Source organism: Bufo gargarizans, chromosome 4 (genome assembly GCF_014858855.1).
Source record: "Bufo gargarizans isolate SCDJY-AF-19 chromosome 4, ASM1485885v1, whole genome shotgun sequence".
Lineage (NCBI taxonomy): Eukaryota > Metazoa > Chordata > Amphibia > Anura > Bufonidae > Bufo > Bufo gargarizans.
Window position 1 is genome coordinate 486195997 of NC_058083.1, and position 24380 is coordinate 486220376.

Below are 24380 nucleotides of genomic sequence, written 5' to 3' on the forward strand. Positions count from 1 at the left end.
TAAGGGGCCAGGGTGTTGTAGAGGTCACATTTTAAGGGAATGGAGCTCTGTGGAGGTTACTGTTAAGGGAGTGGGATATTGTGGAAATTACTGTTAAGGAGATGGGGTACTCTGTAGGTCACTAATAAAGAGGCGGCTGCTGTGGAGAGCAATGTTAAAAGGGAGGGTGCTGTGGATGTTACTGTTAAGATGGCAGGCTGCTGTGGAAGTCACTGTTAAAGGGGCGGGCACTGTGGAGGTCACTGTTAATGTTAAGGGAGGAGGGGACCGTGACGGACACTATTAAAGGGGCAGCGGGGTACTGTGAGGTCACTGTTAAGGCAGTGGGGTACTGTGAGGTCACTTTTAAGGGAGCAGGATACAATGGAGGTCACTGTTAAGGGAGAAGGGTATTGTGGCAGTCACTATTAAAGGGGCAGTTGCTGTGGAGGTCTCTGTTAAGGGGCCGGGAATGGTGGAGGTCACAGTTAAGAGGACTATAATCTATGGTCAGTGTTAAGGGGTGGGTGCTGTAGAGGTCATAGACAGGCCCCTGTGGAAGTCACTATCAAGGGGGTGGGGTGCTGTGGAACTCAGTGTTAAAGGGGCAGGCTGTTATGAAGGTCAAGGTTAAGGGGGTGGGCTGCTGTGTAAGTCTCATTTTAAGGAGACGGGGCACTATTGGGGGGGATCAGTGTTAAGAGGTGGGGGCTGTGAAGGTCACTGCAAAAGGGGCGGGATACTATTGATGTCAGTCTTTTAGTGAATACTGCTGATATCTTTTAACAACACACACAAACATTAAATGAAATAGATGAAATATACCCGTGCGAAGCCGGGTCCTTCAGCTAGCATATATATATATATATATATATATATATTTAAGCACATCTCTGATTTTTTTAAAATGTTTCCCATAGAAAAAAATCAATTTTATACAGCTTTTCTTTTTGCAGCTAAGTCTACTCCGACACCTGGGTGTTTGCAGCCTAGCAGTTTTTTTTATGATTTACAACATTCAATCGTTATGCTCCGTTTAACGTCCCAGGCAGAAGAACATTTAGAAATCAGTAAACAACATCCAATTTACCAAAGAAAATAACTCAGGAAAGCGTAAAAAACAATAAAATAATTGAAAAACAAAGAAACGGTGATGAAATGCCCGTGCCGATAAGCCACTTTTAATGCATTTTAGCATGTAACATGTCAAACATACAACATTATTTTTCTTCTTATAGATAAAGTGTCAGCCACAAATGGGATCGGAATAGAAATTATAAATATTGCTCTTCACAAACCTGCATTCAGCTGATATGACAAGAAGAAAGCAGCCATAGAATGAAGGATGATAATCTATATACATTTTAAATAGACTTATAGGCAGAAGGATGTGTAGTTCTGAGCTCGGTGCATATGATATAAAACCTGGTATCTGATAATATCAGTAAATACCTTTTCTTACCCTTGCAGTGAGAAGGATAGAAAATTTGATTAAATAATAAATAGTGATTTTAAACTCGGCAGGAGAAGTATACAGTGAAATTGGATATGTTGCCTAGGGGAAAGATCAGACACAGAAATGAGTAGGTCACGAAATGGCACATCATCATTAAATATATAAAAAGGTTTTTTTATATTTTTTTCTTAACCAAAGAAGCAAAATGAAAATGCTGTGAGATTCTCTATCGCTAGCAGTTTTTGTGTCAGACTACCATAAGGATGTGTACCCTTTTCACGCAGTTATATTTGAACATGCAATTGCTTATTAAAAATTAATATTGCTATCTTCGCCAATGCTAAAAATACACGGAACTAGAGCTGCAGAAGAATATCCTTTTCCACTATGTGTGCGAATGAGTTTCAGATTTTGATAATTCTCCATATATTAGGTATTGTATTATATTGTAAGATTGTTTCCGGACACATCTGAACAGGTACTTTCATGGACGCTGCTCGCAAGGCTACTCTGATTTAGAAATCACTGGAGTATTAAACCTACTTTAAAACGTAACTTTTATATAACGATATTAGCTAAAATAATTCCCACAAAAACAAATGTTATTTTAGATAGCTGCAAATAAATCTAGCGAAGTATAGATAGGGTATGCAGTGCTCCGGACAGATAAATAATACACACTAGGTCATATGTGACCACTCACGATTCAGACGTATGGTGTTCGCTGATGGACATTCGGGAGGTTCCCAGATTCCCGGTCATCTGATATCTTAATCGTACTGTGGATATGGTCCTTCCGGCTGCAGGTATTCCAGGGTTCAGAAGAAAGGGATGTATTAGGGCACAAACAAATGGGAGATCTAGCCCTATAAAAATGACTACCCCTACCTAAAAGTGGAGATGGCCCCCGCCTAAATGCAGAAGTATCACTCCCTAATGGAGCGACCCCACTTATCGACGGCTAAACCCTGGATTCTGACCCTAAAAAATTACTCCCAATGAGCAGTCCTAAGTCCCGACGCGTTTCCTCTGTCACAATTATGTGACAGGTTCATCAGGGGATGAAAACAATGTGTAGTGGCTTGATAGCCTAGCTAGATGCTGCTGCTGGTCATCCTAGATAAAACAGACAGTCCAGCATCTAGCTAGGCTATCAAGCCACTACACATTGTTTTCATCCCCTGATGAACCTGTCACATAATTGTGACAGAGGAAACGCGTCGGGACTTAGGACTGCTCATTGGGAGTAATTTTTTACGGTCAGAATCCAGGGTTTAGCCGTCGATAAGTGGGGTCGCTCCATTAGGGAGTGATACTTCTGCATTTAGGCGGGGGCCATCTCCACTTTTAGGTAGGGGTAGTCATTTTTATAGGGCTAGATCTCCCATTTGTTTGTGCCCTAATACATCCCTTTCTTCTGAACCCTGGAATACCTGCAGCCGGAAGGACCATACCCACAGTACGATTAAGATATCAGATGACCGGGAATCTGGGAACCTCCCGAATGTCCATCAGCGAACACCATACGTCTGAATCGTGAGTGGTCACATATGACCTAGTGTGTATTATTTATCTGTCCGGAGTACTGCATACCCTATCTATACTTCGCTAGATTTATTTGCAGCTATCTAAAATAACATTTGTTTTTGTGGGAATTATTTTAGCTAATATCGTTATATAAAAGTTACGTTTTAAAGTTGGTTTAATACTCCAGTGATTTCTCAGTTTAGATACCTACTCAAATATGCATCTTACATTACTGTGAATTGCTACTCTGAATTACTAGCCATATCATGCAAATTTGGTTAAAAAGTTTTAGCTTTTTTTCTAAATTCCTGTGTGGATCTGTGGCTTAACAAATCATATTTTCTAAAACACCCTAATAACCGATATTTACCAGATATAGAATTACGGGGGTTGCCTCAGGATAGACATTGATAGCATATCAGCAGGAACAACGGCGGCCAAACATTAACTATAAGGGCTAAGTCACAAGACATCTTACAAAAAAAATGTCATCAGGCAAAATGGCTTGGAGTTTTATTAGTACAGTGGTCACCAAGTTCTAGTGATGGGCAGAGGTCACAGTTAGAGATGAGCGAATTATCGGAAAATTCGATTTGACTGATTTGTCTAATTCTACCCAAAAATTTACTTTGTGACGAATGAATTTGTCGCAAAGTGCATTTCTTTGTAAGTAGCGGGTGCAATGATAGGGAGCATCGATTGCACCGTCCCCCCATCATTGTACCCCTCAGATGCTGCATTCATACTTGGTGGCGGCATCTGATATAAATAACAGAGTGCAAAAGGAAAAAAAGAAAATAAAAAATTATCCTTACCTGATCCATTTGATCGTGAAGGCCAGGCGCCGTCTTCTTGCTTGCAGATCTGGCGTTAAATCTCGCACGATCTGTGATGACATCATCGCGCCGGTAGGCATGGTGTGGTGATACATCATGGCGCACGGGATCTCACACTCAACACTAGTCTCAGTAGTTGGACTGGACATTGATGGTGTATTTAAACCAGCATGCTTTCCATATCTGTCCTAAAACAACAACTTTAACGTGAACCTGTCATGCTGGCCATGGTGTTTGAACTGCAGGCATCATGTTATGGAGCATTAGGAGGATATATCATTTAGTGGAAAAAGATTCAGTATACTTTGGATGTCATTCATTTAAATTCCTGCTCATTCTGGGCTTTGAAGTCCAGGACACGGTCCTAATAGTGATTGACAGCTTTCCCTCTATGACTGTGCATAGATAGATAGCTTTTCATGGTGACAGGTTCCCTTTAAATGGTGATGTAAAGAAAGCCCTTTAATTGATATTTTGTTGTTTGACCTTTTTCTTGTAAATTACTATAAATCGGAAGTACAATGGCATTAGATTATGAGGGAGCTCTATTATAATTTTGTCAACAGTATCTAGACCTTTGACCATGTAGAGTTGGTAGAATATAAAGAGATTCCTCTTTAGAAGTGAGCACATTTATTACAATTCATTTTGGGTTTGTTTCATCTGAATCAACCATGCTGTGTCTTCAAAACACTCTCTCTTTCCCTCTCATAAAAATTCTACCAAATGGAACCTTAAGAAATTCTCATTTTAAGGAACCAGAATTTTGTAAAAATTGGATTCCAAAGAATTGACACGACGTTGTTTAGATCTTCACCCGAGCCACATTTTTTGTGGCCACAAAAGATGCTGTCCGTATCTGTTGCTCTGTTCCGTGGCCGTGAAAAAAAATTAGAACATGTCACCTTTTCTTGTCCATCTTGCAGACAAGAATAGGCATTTCTATCATGGGCGGCCTGTTCTGTTTCAAAAATTGCGGAAAGCACACGGCAGGAATCCGTGTTTTGCGGATGCGCAATTTACGCACCCCAAAACACGGTGTGGCCGTTTGCATGAGGCCTAAAAAATAAATCCCTACCTTTGTCTTTCGCTTGGTCCACCCCCATCTTTGTCTACATTGAACATGCCTAATGTCACAAACACACACACTGAACAGGAAGTTCAGGAGAGGGGCAGAGGTTAACTACACTGACTGAAACTCCAGCAGATCGATGTGCCTGCACTACTACAGGAGTTCCTGCCCTTGATTTCCACAGCCACTTTCTCTTCCACACCCCTGAGATCTATCATCTCTCTTCCTACCGTACTCATTTCACTTGAGCCAATTTCATTTCACCCCATTTACCTCCTGAGATAGAGCTCAGCAGTGCAGGGAAGTGATAAAGGAACTGTAAGGACCTGAGTGATGTCACCAAGTGGGCGGAGCTCTTGTGCTGTGTGTCTGTGAGAGGTTAGTGGTTTCCCTCTATAAGTTGCAAAATAGACGGACTTGTAGTTCTTTCCTTATACTCTCTCCCTGTAATGTCCCCTGGTAGTCCATAACATCCTAGAAATGCTCGGAGTTGTAGTTCTCTCCTATTATATCCCTCTCAATGTGATTTCCACAAATACCCCATAATAACAGTCTAGGCATGCTGGAAGTTCTAGTTCTATCCTCATACCCCTCTCCCTATAATGTATGCTGATGGCCCATAATAAATCTCTGGACATGCTGGGAATTGAAGTTCTCTCCTCTTCTATCCCTCTGCATGTAGTGGCCACTGATGCCCAATAATAACATGGATATGCTAGGAGCTTTAGTTCTGTCTTCTTGTACCCCTCTCCCTATATTGTCCCCTGATCCCCCCCTAATAACAGTCAGAACATATTGGGTATTATTATTTCCCCATATCCCTTTCCATCTAATGTAGATTAATGCCCCATACACAGTGTGGCCAAGCTGGGAGTTCTAGTTCTATCCTCTTATAACCCTCTCCCTATAATGTCCCTTGAACCCATTCCCCTAATAACAGTCTGTACATGCTGGGAGTAGGAGTTCACTCCTCTTATATCTCTTATCATTTAATGTCCACTGATTTCACACAATACCATCTGGACATGATGGAAGTTGTAGTTCTGCCCTCTTTTTTTTTTTATAAAAGACCACAAATCCAGACTCTTTTCTCCAGCAGTGCCTGAAAACTGTCTATTTTTTCTAGCATCTTCAGCGGATGCCACTGTATGACATCTGTCTGAAGCAACCGTATGTGTCATGTGAAAAAACATCATAGGAATAAACGTTATGTCAACACAGCCTTAGGGTACTTTCACACTAGCGTTTTTCTTTTCCGGTGTTGAGTTCCGTCACAGAAGCTCAATACCGTAAAAAAACTGATCAGTTTTATCCTAATGCATTCTGAATGGAGAGCATTACGTTCAGTATGCATCAGGATGCTTCAGTTCAGTCCTTCTTACGCTTTTTGGCCGGAGAAAATACAGCAACATGCTGCAGTTTTCTCTCTGGCCAAAAATCCTGAACACTTGCCAGAATGCCGGATCCTGCATTAATTTGCATTGAAATGTATTAGTACAAGATCCGGCATTAAGTGTTCCAGCAAAACGGATCCGGTTGTCCGGTCTGAGCATGCGCAGACCTTTAAAAATGCAAATAAAATAAATAAATACTGGATCCGTTTCTCCGGATGACACCGGAGAGACGGATTCAATATTTCAATGCATTTATGAGACGGATCCGCATCCGGATCCGTTTCACAAATGCATCCGTTTGCGTCCAGATTGCCGGAATTGACAGAACTGCCTGCCAGAATCCTCTGCCGCAAGTGTGAAAGTATCCTAACACACCTGAGTAATAGTGGCTGTCAGTAGAGAAGAAGAGCTGATAGACTTCTGACAGGCGGGGAAGATTTCTGTCAGAACATGACAGGTGGGGAAAATTTCCCACTGCCTGTCAGTACAAACCGTTGTCTGGGTTTTTTATATACAGGTGAAACTCGAAAAATTTGAATATCGTGCAAAAGTTAATTTATTTCAGTAATGCAACTTAAAAGGTAAAGCCTTTATTTGTTATCATTTGGATGATTAATGCTTACAGCTTATGAAACCCCAAATTGACAATCTCGGCAAATTAGAATATTACATGAAATCAATAAAAAAGGATGTTAAATAGAAAAATGTAGGACCTCTGGAAAGTATAATCATGCATATGTACTCAATACTTAGTTTGGGCCCCTCAATGCGGCGTGGCATGGATGCTATCAGCCTATAGCACTGTTTAGGTGTTATGGAAGACCAGGATGCTTCAATAGCAGCCTTCAGCTCTTCAGCATTGTTCGGTCTCATGTCTCTCATCTTTCTCTTGGCAATGCCTTATAGATTCTCTATGGGGTTCAGGTCAGGCGAGTTTGCTGGCCAATCAAGCACAGTAATCCCATGGTCATTGACCCAGGTTTTGGTACTTTTGGCAATATGGGTAGGTGCCAAGTCCTACTGGAAAATGAAGTCACCATCTCCATAAAGCTCATCTGTGGAGGGAAGCATGAAGTGCTCCAAAATCTCCTGGTAGACGGCTGCGTTGACTCTGGACTTAATGAAGCACATTGGACCAACACCAGCAGATGACATGGCTCCCCAAATCAACACAGACTGTGGAAACTTCCCACTGGACTTCAAGCATCTTGCATTGTATGCCTCTCCATTATTCCTCCAGACTCTGGGTCCTTGGTTTCCAAATGAGATGCAAAAGTTGCTATCATCAGAAAAGAGGACTTTGGACCACTGAGCAACAGACCAGTTCATTTTTTCTTTAGCACAGGTAAGACGCTTCTGAAGTTGTTTGTTGTTCAGGAGAGGCTTGACAAGAGGAATGCGACATTTGAAGTCCATGTCCAGGATCTGTCTGTGTGTGGTGGCTCTTAATGCACTAACTCCAGCCTCAGTCCACTCCTCGTGAAAGTCCCCAACACTTTTGAATGGCCTTTTCCTGACAATCCTCTCCAGACTGCGGTCATCCCTGCTGCTTGTGCACCTTTTTCTTCCACACTTGTCCCTTCCACATAACTTTCTATTAATGTGCTTTGATACAGCACTTTGGGAACATCCAACTTCTTCTGCAATTACCTTTTGAGGCTTTGCCTCCTTATGGAGGGTGTCAATGATGGTTTTCTGCACAACTGTCAGGTCAGCAGTCTTCCCTATGATTGTGATTCCTACTGAACCAGACTGAGAGACAATTTAAAGGCTCAGGAACCCTTTGCAGGTGTTATGGATTAATTAGCCGACTAGAGTGTGACACTTTGAGCCTAGAATATTGAACCTTTTCACAATATTCCAATTTTCTGAGATTGTGAATTTGGGGTTTTCATAAACTGTAAGCCATAATCCTCCAAATTATAACAAATAAAGGCTTGAAATATCTCGCTTTGCCTGTAATGAGTCTATCTCATATATTAGTTTCACATTTTAAGTTGTATTACTAAAATAAATGAACTTTTGCACGATATTCTAATTTTTCGAGTTTAACCTGTATGTGCCGCAGTATAAGAGGAGGGGGTAGAATAAGTGGCTGTAGCCTGAGAGAATAATCCAATGCTGTTCTAGTTTATTTTTCGTGGTCAGCCAAAGTAATATCTGACAAAACAATAGGAGCTTATGTTAACGTTTTGTTGTTTTTTTGTATTTGGATTTTGGCTTTAGTTCCCTTTTAATAAACGTATGATCATGAGCATTACCTGAAATAAATGTCCAATATCTTTTTACTGCAATACTGCGTCGTATGATTGTGTAATTATCATCGGGTGGAGTAGATAAATAAAACCAATTTACCTGGCTGATTGCAAAGTAAATGTTTATCTTTCAATTACCTGTTTATTGTTACTAGACATAACTGAGGTTGATGTGCTGTAATAAAATTTGATTGTTCTATTTTGTTGTCACCTATTCCACTTTCTAACATTGCAATCAGAAGCCATTTGTAGTAAACAGAGCAAAGCTGTAGCCCTGATTGCTTTCCCTACCAGACAGGGACGCACATAGAAATCACTGGGCCCCATGGCAAGAATCTACCCGTTCCTGGCCAGTATATACAGCAGTGTACTGATATGTGAAGTATGAGGTATAATAGATGCAGTGTGTTCAGATATATAGTATATAAAGCAGTGTACTGGTATATAAGGTATGAGGCATAAAATACAAATTCCAGTACACTGCTATATATACTATATACAGGACCATCTTTAATGCGGGGCAAAAGGGGCAGCTGCCCCTGGCCCATTTGCTCCTGGGGGGCCCAAGGCAGCTGCCTCTTGAGCCCCTCTGGCCACTCCAATGGTGTAAAGATTGCTGTCACAGAGGGTGCGACCAGGCCCGGGGGGGGGCTGAATTCTATTCCTTATCTTGTCATCGTGAGACCCGAGGTCTCGCAGGATCACAGCTGGGACTGGGAGGGTATCGGGATTGCGATTTGCATACCACCTAACTAAAGCCCGTCGCAGTCCGCAATTTAGTACAGAACAGAACAAGTAGGTAGTATTTTTTTTTATTTTTATAATGCTGCTCTGGCACACTATTCCTGCTTCATCTGGGGGGAGGGGGGATCTGAGGTGAGGTGATGATCAGTGATGCGGCAGTGCTGTCTGTGGCCGGCTGTATGAGGGCAGGAGGGCACGGCACTGGCAGCAAAAGCAAATCCTTCATAGGGGATCAGCCTCGGTGGCAAAATCATTTAAAAAAAAGTGGCAAACAAATATATACAGTGGCCTTGGGGACAAAAAATTTAATATATACAGAGGGGGGGAAATGGATATATTATATATCCATTTTTCCCTCTCTGTATATATTCCATTTTACCCCCTCTGTATATATATGATATATATACAGAGGGGGCAAAACATTGAATATACACATAGGGCTAAAAATGGATATATTATATGCTTTATGTGAGTAAGGGTGCTGGGTGATTGGAGAAGGGGAAGGATGGAGAAGGGAGAGGGAGGGGTGGATGGAATGGTTAGTAGTACAGTACTATCTGCACATTGTAAAAAATATTTATAATCTGCAAAATACTATATATTTGTCTCAGAAGTTGTGCTTTTTTATTTTTTAGAAAAATGATACAACCATTTTATTTGATACTTTTTGTACTTTTTTTTCCCCCCTTCTATATTAAGGGACACTATAGTCACCAGAACCACAACAGCTACCGTAGTAGTTCTGGTGTCTATAGCATGTCTCTGCAAGCTTTTTAATGTAAACACTGTATTTTCAGAAAAAAAGGCAGTATTTACATTACTGCCAAGGAACACGCCTAGCGTTATTGCATGCTAGGGTGTGGGAAGGTGGGATCCAGGGGGCCCAAGTAAATTCTTGCCCAGGGTCCAATCAATATTAAATACACCCCTTACTATATATCTTAACCCACTGCATCTTTTATACCTCATATATCAGTACACTGCTGTATATACTATATATCTTAATACACTGTATCTATTATACCTCATACCTCACATATCAGTACACTGCTGTATATACTATATATCCTAACACACTGCATCTATTATACCTTGTACCTCACATGTCAGTACACTGCTGTATGAGGAGGAGGTGGTGCACTGTGTGAGCAATGCGTCCTCTTCATTACACTCTGTTGTCTCGGAAGTGCAGTGTAATCACGAGTACTTGCTCCATGCACTTGTAATTACACTATACCGCTGCTACAGGGGAGATGACGAGTAGTGTAATGAGGAGCAAGCAGCGCTCACATGGAGCTCCACCTCCTCTCCAAACAGCCGATCCGCGGGGGTGTCAAACCCCTGCCAATCTGATATTGATGACCTATACTGAGGATAGGTGAAGATTGGTTGCTGTAGACACCCATATTCTGCTGTACATAAAATGTCATACATTAGCTAGATATCCTTTAAAATGTACTGGACTAACTTGCACAACGTAGTGAATACTGGAGGCTATCAAAAATTCTCCATTCATGTTAGCCACATTGGAAAAAAAAGGCTAATTATGCTGTTTTCATGTAAAACAATCTAAACACATTTTTGCATTAACACTTGCAACTGATATTTTGTAGAATATAATTAGTATAGTACATTAGCCAATCTTTCCTGCGCCCTGAGCTGTTGAAAAGCAAATGCACTAGAAGCATAATAAAGTCTATGGAATAGTATACCACTGATGCAAATATCAGAGCATACTGTAAGAGCAGGAATAAACACACGTATAGTACCTTATCTATCATACTGTGCACTGACGTCAGCATTATGTACATGTATGCCTACTAATCGCTGGATTCTAGCAGGGGTTTCATTAATATACACTTTTGCCATCACTGGTCGACAGTCTCTATACTGCAATACATGAAGGTCAACACACAAACAGGGACAAAACAGATGCATAAAAACAATAAGAGTAGTCGTACGGCAGAAGGGTCAAAAGGCAGATGATCAACACAGTACAAGTATGCCAGAGACTGGGAAGAGTAGGAGGATAGTAAATAGATGTGCAGGGTGATATTCTACAGTGTTGAAAAGTCAATCACTTGTAGTATAGACCCCCAAGACAAAAAATAAAGGAAAAAGAGCGCCAGACCCCGTATCAAGTACAGTTGGAAATAAAATGAAATGGGAGTAGAAAACACCACTACACAGTGATGACTACTAGATAGCACAGAAATGTGTCGTAAAGCAATAGCGTGGAGTCGAGATAATGGGTGCTCCGGGTAGAAGACCCTGAATATACACCGCTATGCAAATAGGACCAACTAAAACCCTATAGTCAAATGGTGGTGTGGTTAATAAAGATGAAATTGGTAAAATGATAAGAATGATATAAATAGTAAAAGTATGAAGTGCCCAAGCAGGACAATATCACACGAAATAAATGAATAAATAACATGTGGCGTATACACATTAAAGGTGATTGATCATAAGCACTGGACTTTTTGCTGCCTTCCATCACTACAACTCTACATGCGATCCTGGCCGGGGGAGTTCAATTCACAGGTGTTTTATACTTATCACCTGATGACTACCCCCCAGTGAAGTGAGTGTTATTATTCATTTATTTCATGTGATATTGTCCTGCTTGGGCACTTCACACTTTTACATTCTTATCATTTTACCAATTTCATCTTTATTAACCACACCACCATTTGACTATAGGGTTTTAGTTGGTCCTATTTGCATAGCGGTGTATATTCAGGGTCTTCTACCCGGAGCACCCATTATCTCGACTCCACGCTATTGCTTTACGACACATTTCTGTTCTATATAGTAGTCATCACTGTGTAGTGGTGTTTTCTACTCCCATTTAATTTTATTTCCAACTGTACTTGATACGGGGTCTGGTGCTCTTTTTCCTTCATTTTTTTGTCTTGGGGGTCTATACTACAAGTGATTGACTTTTCAACACTGTAGAATATCACCCTGCACATCTATTTACTATCCTGTTAAGTGTCTGTAGTCACAAACACTTTTTGGAGCAGCCTCACCTCTCCTTTCTCCTTTGTTTTTCCTCATCCCAATCACCCCTGTCGGCGCCCGAATCTTTCATTCCTTTGGGATACATCGTGATCCCTACGGGTCTGAATTAACTTCCGCTGTTTTTCTGTTCTTTATTCCTAAGAGTAGGAGGAGCCAGATAACAAAAAATTCACCGGCCCCTGCACACTGTAGGTGCCGACCTTTATACTCAAGGAACAGCAGCTCATGTTGGCTTGTCTCCACGCCAAGTGTTGCTGCTCTGTTTGGGGGCCCCACTGCACTTCCTCATTGGCCCGTGGCTCTGACATCAGTGAGGGCCTGGCCGCATTTCTGGTTCCTGTGGCAACCAGACGCTGATGTTGTAGGGAGGCAACCAGTGTTCATTGGAACCATGGTTAGGAAACATTGATCTATTCTAGACCATAGAAGCTAAGTATATAAAATATTTTTTATAAGAAAAAGGCTCATTTGCTTCATTATTTGTAAAGCACATGCACTTTTTGTTATTTATAATTTTTAACTGTTCTAGCAATAATGGAAATCAAGTTGCCGGCTGAGCTTGTGCTGGGCTTGTGTTTTTCCATAGCAGCCAATGAGAGCTGGAGGAGCTGCAGTCTAGAGCACGTTGATAGAACAGAATGGAAATTGAGCTGGGACAGTTTGGGAATTTCATATTCCCCATCAGATATTGCAGCTAAGCTACAATCCCTGACTAAAGCTATGTGCTAATGGAACAGATTTAAAAAGTTGTCAATCTACCAAGAGGGAACATACATAACAAGAAACCCAAAAGTACAAACATATAATCTTAACACCATAAATGCATATTTAGAGTCGGACTATGCACTCAGCATGCAATGTTTTTCTATCCGGCGCTATTTGGCATCTGGTATTATGACTGACATGCTGTATTTATGAGAACTATCCCATAGAAAACTCCAGAGGAGAACTGAATTGGATCATCGGACATATGTGAAGGGGCCTAAATAATATTAAAGGGGTTATACAGTCTAAAAAAAAGTATTCTAAGCCCTATTAGAGATTTCTGAGTTGATACAGGGAATTCCTATGTTTAGGATTATCATCTCTTGCCAAGAGTCGAGATTGGTTGCGATTTTTTTTTTCTCGCTCTGGAGGACCAGTCCTGAATTACCCACATAACAGACATATATAATGCACTTTTTGTCACACAAGGAACCCAAAAACACAAGGATTGCTGTGAAACATGAGTGGCACCATGAAGTCACTCCTCCCCAACACTCACACCGGTCAATTTCATAGGAAGACAATTTACCTGTTAGTATATTTATGAAGTGTGGGAGGAAAACAGATTGTTTAGTGCAAACCAACACAAACACAGGGAGAACATACACATTCCATGCAGATGTTGACCTCAGCTGTTTAACCCCCCCTCCCCCAACCCCATACACACACAGACTGATTATCCTGAACAGTGTCCGAGGCTGCGTGGCTGCAGAAGGTGGGCCATTTCTGAGGACTATTTCTTAGGCTGTCATTGAGTAACAGCCACAATTATGGTCTTATTTTTTTGCGGATAAGATCATGGCAATAGCACTGATACATTGCAAATTACAGCTCAGTCCAGACCCAATTTCTAATAGCTGTGTTTCTCCATATATCTCACCTAGCATTGTGATCGTATGGGTTAATTTATTAAACTGGTGTAAAGTAGAACATAGGCTCTATGCTGCCTATCTACATACAGTATAGTCTGTCTACTGTACCATGTGCCAGTTGTGCAGAAATTGGCCCACCTTGCTCAGAAGCCTACTGGGGATTCACCTGTTCCCCTCGGGGCCAGTCCAAGTCTGTCCTTCTCTATGAGATCACTGTTCAAGTACTGAGTTACTGAGCATGTTAGTCCTCCTCTGAATGCAGGACAAGGAGGACCAGAAGGCTAAACAGCAGGGGAAGCTACCAAAGTGGAAAATGTAATGTACATAAAAATTAACAATATTTTTATTGCATGTATAGTGCAATAATACTTCATTTTCATAATCATTGCTTAGTCATACTTTTTTGGGGGATAACTCCCTTACAGGAAAAAAAATAATATGTGCTTCTTCAAAGAGATGGTTACTAGTTCTTTACATCTACATAAAGGTGACCATAGACATTAGATTTATGGCTGCCAAACCTGCCATTGTCAGTAGGATCAGCTACATGACATTTCTGGCTGCTTGTTAGTTTTGAATACTTTGGGAGAAAAAAAAGATTTGTTATCTTGACCCATTCTTTGTAATTGAGGAAGATAAGCCACCACCAAGGGTTTCTGACTGTAGCTTACTCCCCTCTCCCGATTAAGAATACATGCATGCTCAACTTAACTGAACTCGCAAGGGTATGGGGGGCGGGGTGCATTAAGAATAGAGATTGTCCAAATGAGCATTTGACTGACAGCAATCGAAATAGTCAAATTAAGTGGCCAAATTAAGGTGAACCTGTCACCATTAAATGTAGGGCAGTCTGCAGGCAGCATGTTATGGAAAAGGAGGAGTTGAGCAGACTGATATATAGTTTTATGGGACAAGATAGCTTGCAATTCATGCATTTAAATCCCTGCTCTTTCCATGCTTAGGAGTCATATGGGTGGGTCTCTTTAGTGATCTACAGCTATCTTTGGATTCATAGACAAAGGCTTTTAATCCCTAAATAGGACCACCCACATGACTCCTAAGGCCAGAAAAAGTAGCCTCTTCGAACATCTGATTGCTGGGGTGCTGGGAGTCAGACCCCTGCCATTCTGATATTGTTGACCTACTCTGAGGATAAGCCATCAGTATCAAAATTCCAGATAACCCCTTTAGGTGAATACGTTTTGCTGGATCTTTTCCAATAAAACTTTAGATCAATCTGCCCAGCTCCTCCTGCCCTATAACATTCTGCCTGCAGATTGACAGGTTCTCTTTCAATTCAATCCAACATGTTATTACTGTTTCTTTTTTTGGTAGCTACAGGTAATAGAACAACCATATCAAGTTGAGAGCAGCTTTGTTATAAAAAGAGTTAATAGGCAGGTGAAATGTGTCATTGTAACTGTAATACAATAACTGTGCCACAATCTAGAGCGTTATTATATCTAGAACGTCTAATTATTTATTACTGGCAACACATACTACATTAACATAATCAAATCCATATTAATTAAGAAAAAAAGCATAGATTGAACAAAAAAATCCCCCGGCTTAGGCTACTTTCACACTAGCGTTCGGCTAGCGTTCGATCGGATCCGTTCTGAACGGATCCGATCATAATAATGCAGACGGAGGCTCCGTTCAGTACGGATCCGTCTGCATTAATTTAGCAAAAAAAAGCTAAGTGTGAAAATAGCCTAGTACGGATCCGTCCAGACTTTCAATGTAAAGTCAATGGGGGACGGATCCGCTTGAAGATTGAGCCACATTGTGGCATCTTCAAACGGATCCGTCCCCATTGACTTACATTGAAAGTCTGGACGGATCCGCACGGATCCGCACGCCTCCGAACGGCCAGGCGGACACCCGAACGCTGCAAGCAGCGTTCAGCTGTCCGCCTGTCCGTGCGGAGGCGAGCGGAGCGGAGGCTGAACGCCACCAGACTGATGCAGTCTGAGCGGATCCGCCTCCATTCAGACTGCATCAGGGCTGGACGGCTGCGTTCGGGTCCGCTCGTGAGCTCCTTCAAACGGAGCTCACGAACGGAAACCCGAACGCTAGTGTGAAAGTAGCCTTAACCATTGTCTCCGATTAAAATAACCGAGAACCACAATGTAATATAGTAGCAATTCACACATTCTTGTATGATTTTCTATAGCGGGTTATTCAATTCCAAAGAGGTTTATATGCCTGTTTATGTCAAACAAACTCTACTAGAATGATGAATTTATTGTGTTTGTTTCAGTTGTTCTGACTCTCTAGTTTTCATTGAACGGTTCACATATTTCATTGTGCTGTGATTGGTTAATGATGGTTTGGCATATTCTGCAGGCAAAGGCCCAGAGACTCTTTATGCTGGTTATAACCTCAATGATAATGAATGGCACACAGTGCGCGTGATACGGAGAGGAAAGAGTTTAAAGTTAATAGTGGACGATCAACAAGACATGACAGGTAGGTGCCTTCATTTATTCTATCTTGCAGCAGTGTTCCTAATAGATGTATCTGGGCATTGTCCCTCAAGATGCGTATAACAACCCCCAAACAAGCAAGAAACCTGACTGATCTGGTGGACCGTGGTCCATTGAATATGGAAGAATTCCCAGAATGCCTTCAGGATTCCCAGTGCAGGCAATAAAGTATACAGCTAAGCAAAAAGAACTGGCCTATGGTTCAAGGAGATGGAAGCTGCATTTATGTACATGTGATAATTTAATGTTGAAGAGGTTTTCCAGGTCTTAGATATTGAAGGCCTATCCTCGGAATATTTAGACATTTTGAAAAAAATTGACCTTTAATGCATGTTATATAATATAATGCACCATTTAAACTAGGTTATGAATGGTGTTAAATTTTATAGATCTGTGGGTCAAACCTTTATCCTCCTTGCAAGACTTTGACCTCAATTTCTTGTTGTTCATAGTCGAGAGATTGTGGTGGATAATTTTCAAATGGACCTCTTCTTTCACAAGGTTTCGGCTCATATTAGAGCCCTTTTCAAGTATTTCTTTGCCACTGCTTTTTTCCCACCTTGGTTTAAATTTCTATCTTTTTCAATTCTTTTGTAACCATACTCATAATTACTTTTAGCTTCTTTCTTCTACGTCACAGGGTTCTGTTTAAATAACCGTTTCCTTTATTTTGTGATAAAGTTTGAACATATCTATTTCTACTCATGGAAACATGAGATCCAAAGCTATCTAAAAGCTATTACAGATGTGTATGAGATGGGGGAAGTTGCTGAGTAGCTAAATGGAAGTGAACAATAATATGAAAGCAATTACTGAATGTAATTGTATTTTTGAAAATGGTGGCTATTATTTCTTTTAGGATACAATTCGGCCATTTCTTTGTCAGACCAGTTTTAATATAGATTTTTAAGAATATTATATATTTTAAAGAGTCAGCATTAAAGGGTTTTTACGAGATTCTGATATTGATGATCTACCATCATAATAGGTCATTAATATGACATCAGCCAGGGTCCACCCAGGACCCACGTCAATCAGCTGTTTGAGAAGGCTACCATACTCCAGTGAGTGTTATGGACTCCTCACTGCTTACCAAGCACTGCTTACCACATTAAATAGCAGCTTTTCTTGGGACTGAGCTGTATCTAGGTCATGTAACCAATGAATGTGAGGCCATTTGCCTAGGAAGGGGCTGCAGCCTTTTCAAAAAGCTGATCAGTGGGAGTGCTGGTATCAGACCCCCGCCAATCATGAGAATAGTTCATCAATATCAAAATCTCTTAAAGCCCCTTGAACTATAAATGTGGGAAGTAGTGTTTCTCATTGAGAAGACCCAACTTTGTTAATGCTACATGGAAAAACATGTGCATATTAATTCTCCAGGAGGAATAAAACTGTCTCTCTCTAGTGCCCATAATAGGTGCTTACCCTTTGAGTCAATGTGAAGAACATAAAAACTGTTCAAACATGACTAATATATATCCAAACCAGGAACCTATTGGTAGACAGCTGTTTATGGTTTTCTACCCTCATGAGTACATAGACTGGTTACATTAGATGTCTTTACCTTAGCTGGATATGCTCAATATGAACCAGTACCCCAGAGCTGTGTATTGCGGACCAGTAATATACAGATTTTTTCCACCTACATAGAAAAATCTGCTAAATTATACTAGAACCTTGTCTGGCATACAGATATGTCATTCTTGCCTTGGTTCAACATATCTTGTGATGTGTTGCCTGAGAAGCTCTAATTTAAAAAAAAGAAAAGAAAAAAAAGAAAAATGAAAATCTAAGAAAAAGAACAAGATTTTGCAATACTCTGCCTGGAAATGGTTATGCCTTATGTGCCTATATGAGGCCATGAGGCCATTGGTTGTGATATAAATTGCAACCAGTTCTGTAAGCATATCATGATAATGTATTGAATTTATGCAATGACAAATTAGAACTTTTGGACAATTAAATTATTTTTTTTAGATTTAAATACTGATCATCAGTATCTGATCAGTGGAGATTTGACACCCGGGACTTCCGCCGATCAGCTGTTTGAGAAGTCAGTGGTGCTCACTGTAGTATCCCTGCCTTCTCACAGCTTTTCCTAAGCCAGAGACAGTATGTTCATGTGTTACGTGGCCTAGGCACAGCTTAGCCCCAAGAATTGAATAGGGCTGAACACGATACTACACACGACCACTATTTAATGTACAGCGCGGTGCCTGGCGAGCAGGGAGAAAGCTACAGTGCTCACAGGAGCATCAGTGCCTTTTCAAACAGCTGATTGGCTGGTGTCCTGGGTGTCAGACGCCCACTGATCAGATACTGATGACCTATCTAGAGGAGAGGTCATCAGTATTTATATCTTGGACAACACTTTTAACGGTAGGCACAGTTGTACCATAACAGTTGAAAGAGAGTCACTGAAGGCACTAGATAACCAGAGAAAATAAAACCACCCAAAATAGTTTCTGCACGTCTTTTAGGCTGAATTCACACTAGAGTTACTTGGTCTGTTATTACCATCAGTTATTGTGAGCCAAAACCAGTTGTGAGTCAAAAACACATAACAGGTGAATATCTTTACATTACAACGTATCTCTTAGTAGGCTTCACTACTGGTTTTGGCTCACAATAACTTATAGAAATAACTGGCAAAATAACTGCTGTGAACTTGGCCTAAAACTCCTCTACATTTTGCATGTATACTCTTTTCACATTATGAATATAGAGGAGCAAATTTCCCAAAATTTATTTTGAGTCCAATATGGTCAAATTGGTCGTCAGATTTGTTTCAGTCTGAATAAATAAACCTACATCAAAATTATCCCAATTGCCCTGAAAAGTTACGCATGACAATGAGGTCTCCTAGGACTATAACCACTTTTCAAGCTCTTTAAAGCCAGGACATCATTTATAATGTCAAAGAAACTGTAAAATATATGGCTTTGAGTAAATGGATGGTAGCCGGTGGTAACAAATACAATGAAAAAGGCAGGATAACAACTCACCTCCTCAAACAGCGCTCCCCGTGTAATGCAGAGCTTAGCTACGACTAAGGACTACTCTATCGTCCAAAATGCATCAGAATTACACAGGATCTGGATTTTAATTATTGAAGAAATAAAGCTTATATGAAATTACTGCTATAGCCAAAACATGATATCATTTTGGCAGCAGGTGCCTTGTTCTCCATCTTCTGACCTTTTTGAGTGATTCATATTGTACAAATCAATACATTTTTGGATTTGGAGAAATGTTTTTTTTTTTTTTTTTTTTTTGGGGGGGGGGGATTTGATTCATGTAGAGTCAATTCACTTATCTCTAATTACAAACACTTAGTTCTGATTTATTCTTTTCATAGTGCCGTCAGGAGTTTTTGCAGAGAACAGCTTGTTCGAGCCCTCTGGATCTGGCATTGCCAGACGGGACCGAAATGCCTGCTGCCCCATTACAATAATGGGGTCTGGCGGAGATCCAGCCGCTACCCGTCAAATATGCCGGGATTCGGCAAGACAAATACCACGCAACATTTTTCGTCTGGCAGATTTCAGGCGTTCTATGCCGAGCACAGCCACACATGTGAAAGAAGACCAAGGGAGTTGTACAAAAATGAGCAAGAACATAATGTACACTATTCATACATACATCAAACCTTATTTTATTTTTTTACAGCAGAATATGCCCTAAATTATGCAGCCATGAATTCCTGAATATATCTAATTCAACACTTCTAATGCAGAGCTTTAAATAGTGTATAGGAATAGTTACACATTTAGTTACACATTTAGGCCCCTTTTAGACGAGCGAGTTTCTTGCTGCAGACTCACAACATAGCACCCGGACTGAATTTCCAGCACTGCCAGGGTCGCATAGCATTATAGTGTTTTATGATGCTATGTCACCCTTAACGTTCTGGAATGTATTTGATAGCACTAACAGCATTATATCAGTGTTATCCAACACATTCCAAACCTCCAAGGGTTACATAGCATTATAAATCAGTATAATGCTATGTGACCCTGGCAGTGCTGGAAGTTCAGGCCAGGTGCTGTGGTGCGAGTCCGCAGCGAGACACTCGCTCGTCTGAAATGGCCTTACTAAACACTTTATGCCAGTTTTTCGTGTTAATTGTGCTATGCAGGAAATTTATGCACACATTTGCAAAATTTCTAATCACTTGCCAATTAAAAGTGGGTGGGTCTCTGAGAAGTGGGTCTCCAACTTTTTTTTCTTAAAAATTAAAAAAGGAAAAGAACATGATAAAATAAATGACAACATACTGTACACATACAGCAAATCATAGGAATCAGGTACACAGCATAAAGTTTCAATCAAAATATACTATATACACCGCCAATTTCATTACGTTTGAAGGATGAAAAACATTGGGGCAAAACAAAAAGTGGAAAGAATATTTCTCTTATGCAAGTTCTCTTCCAAAATGTATTCAATGGGGAGAAGGTATTTTCCACCAAAGTTTAAGTAAAAATTACACAATGTTTTGGTATAGATACCAGGTATAGATTTCATTGTGCCTTTTAAGAAATGAGTTGCCCACCACTCTATCACTTTTCTTAGACTAACCTAGGACACATAACAGAACATTTATCATAAGAGAATTTTTAAAGTCTGTTTTGCAGAAGCATTGCATTGTCTTCATTTATATCCAGTGTTTGATACATTTGTCCTGAAATGTTACTCCATTTTCAATGCCATCTTTTCACTGGGGAAAGAACTTTTGCTACTTTTTTAAAATGCCACAGTTGATAAATCTGTCTTAAATCAGCCCAGCCAGCCAACCATGTCCACTTTCCCACCGACATTTCAAAACAGGAGTGGTGTAACATCGTAAAATGCCTCAATGAGCCCAAAAAGTTGTGAAAGCGCTATTTGTGGCTCACTGATAGATTTTGGCTAATTGCTGAAAGTCCCATTGGGGGAAAAGTTTTAATCAGCTTATTGTCAAAGGACCATTCTATACAGACAACCTCTTTCAGCTGCCTTTAGCCTTCACTAGAGCAAGTTTAGGAGCTTTTTGTTCACCATTTATACATTAAACTCTATAGTAAACCCCTTTGGAACTCCATTGGCTCCCCTGCAACAAGGCCTAGTAATAAATAAATAAAAAATAAATGGCAAAAAGTGTAACTGCAATTTATTATTATTGTAACATATTATAGATGTGGCTGCAGGATACTATGTTGAATTCCTCAAAAAAAATTTTTTCTTCAAAAATTGAAAATTAAATACAAAGTAAACAACAAGGAAAACTAAATTATCCTTAATTATACTGCATTATTTATACTGCAGATGCTGTCAGGCACGCCACAGTTTGACTACTTTCCTGGCCAAATCCCCCTACACCAAGCACGGAGCCCCGAAAGTTGTGGAGGGCGCACTGCGCATGCACAGCCTCCTTCCATTAATTTCTATGGGTCTTCCGAAAATAGCCGAGTGCTGGTTCGGCTCTTTCCGTCGGCCCCATAGAAATGAATGGAAGTGGTGGCCGCGCAAGTGCAGTGCTTTTCCATTCACTACTATGGGGGGAGTGCTTGGTGGTGAGGCTGCTAGGGGCATAATGGAGGCTAATGAGAGGCATAATGAAGGCTAATGAGAGGCATAATGGGGGCTAATGAGGCATGTGGGGGCTAATGAGAGGCATAATGGGGGCTAATGAGAGGCATAATGGGGGCTAATGAGAGGCATAATGGGGGCTAATGAGTGGCATATGGGGGCTAATGAGAGGCATATGGGGCTAATGAGGCATATGGGGGCTAGTGAGGCATATGGGGGCTAGTGAGGCATAATGGGGCTAATGAGGCATAAGGACTGATGATGGGCCTAATGAGGCATATTGGGGGCTAATGAGGCATAAGGGCTGATAATGGGGACTAATGGCATAAAGACTATATATATATATATATATATATATATATATATATACATACATACATACTCATGGTGTGTGTGTTTGTGCTTTAGGGTGCACACCCTAATGCAATAGGCTGCGCATGACTATGAATGGGGACATATCCTAGCAATATGCTCCCATTGTCTCAGATGGGAATACCCCTTTAACTAGGTCCTCCGGTAATATTTTGCAATTTTTCTAGATTTTTTTTTCATATGTCGCCAGTTTATTTTTATTTTTATTATATGTGAACTAATTAGACTGGGGCTAGAAACTACTGACGTGGCGCTGTCACAATTTACAGTCCTTACACTGGTTGTATTTCTTACACATCTCAGATAATATTTTTATAGCCAGAGAAACCCTTTCGTCTTGTTCTGTTTGAACACATAGCCATCTGTGTGGTTTCTCCCAAGCTTGTAGTAGTCCGGGGAATATAGTGCTGGTCTTTCATCATCAAAGAGCACTGGAATTTGGGACTTTGATGATCCAGTGTCTTTTTTTATCATAAGAAGAGGATCATGGAGCCACAACCTTACTCTAGAAGACTATTATTTTATCCTGAATTTATTTACCTGTGCCCTCGTAAGGTTCAGGGAATGTGTTTCTATAGCTACAGAAGTGATATAGAGGTTAGAAGCCTTGGTGTTCACACACGTAGAGAAATGGAAAGGAAAGGTCAATGTTACTTTAACAAGTAAAATACTAAACCATTGAGTGTTTATTCCCATGCATAACATCTATCTATCTATCTATCTATCTATCTATCTATCTATCTATCTATCTCCATTAAAGAGGTTTACCAATTGACCTGTAAAAAGAATAGACAATTACTTACCAGATTGTTCGCCACCACTCTGCATTCTCCCTGCAGATCTCTGTTTTTCTTGCTGCAGTGATGATGTCACATGATGTCACATGGAATGTGCATAGAATCAAGGGCCACTTCTGCACATCGCTGAGACCAGTGATCAACCCCGGGTCATGTGTTGTTAAAGTGATATCACTGCTGCAGCCAACAAAACAGAGCCCTAACGAAAGAACCAGATCAGCTGAGCAGGATCTGTCTTTATTGCAGGTCGATCCCGTGAGTTGTCCGGATTCATCTTGATACCGGGCAACCTCTTTAGAAAGGACTTTGCCACCATGAAAGTCACTGTAAGAGCAGGCACAATGTATTGTAGGGCCAGCTCAGCTAAATATAACTCCCTTCACTGTTTGTTTATTCTGTAGAAAAAGTATGTTTAATCCATATGTTACCAGATCAGTAGGTAGTTTTTGTAAGCAACTCCTATATTAAGTAATGGTTCACATTTCAGTAGTTAATATTGAAGAAAGGTGCCTTATTACAAAAAAAAAATGTGTTGAGTTTTACCATCCAGAATGCAAAGGTTTTATATTTTTTCCCAGCTCTGTGCCCTTTCCATGACACTTGGGTTCATTTCCCAACTAGGCCTTTCCTAGTAATACAGAGGGGGGAGTCCTGCACAGGTTCCTACCACCCAGTAGAAAAGGAGTGGACCCCCTCTTTTGGTGGACCTTATAGTAGTTGCATGGTCTAAGGCTTTCCATACACATTAGATCGCTATCAGTTGAACAGCTAACCTTAAAGTGTAAATGTAATTTAGGTTTATTTTTAATACAGTGTAGGGACATGGAAGTTAAACATTTTGTAATATACTTTAATAGGGAAAGATTTTACCTTGTTCTAGAAAACAGGGTGTAAAGTGTCTTTTGAGCAAAGTTGTAGCAGTGTTGCCAAGGAGAGTCAGTGTTCAATTCTACTGATCGCTGAAGACAACTGTGTGTAACATACAGAGGCTTCCAGTCTCCCTGTTGTCTCTATATCAATCCTCAACTATGGACTTGTGCCCTACCTATCACTTCCTATCACCCTGCCTATCTGACTCTCTACACACTGGTGTCTTCAGCACTCACTAAAATGCTGAAGACTGAAGACAGGCTGTTCTTAGCCATGCTCAGTTTGAGCTTTGCTAAGAAGACTCTTTAACCCAAAATGAGAGTTATACTTTAACAATCAAGCAGATAAAAATCC

General features: G+C 40.6%; 1 protein-coding gene across 8 annotated transcripts in view; it reads left to right on the forward strand.

The window, feature by feature from the left end:
• NRXN1 (neurexin 1) overlaps positions 1 to 24380 on the forward strand; it is a 1537142-nt gene that overhangs the window by 810042 nt on the left and 702720 nt on the right. For all 8 annotated transcript variants that reach the window (XM_044290694.1, XM_044290695.1, XM_044290700.1 and 5 more), the window contains one exon: positions 16274 to 16396. In XM_044290694.1, the coding sequence (XP_044146629.1) occupies positions 16274 to 16396 (123 nt within the window). The remainder of the gene's footprint in view (positions 1 to 16273; positions 16397 to 24380) is intronic.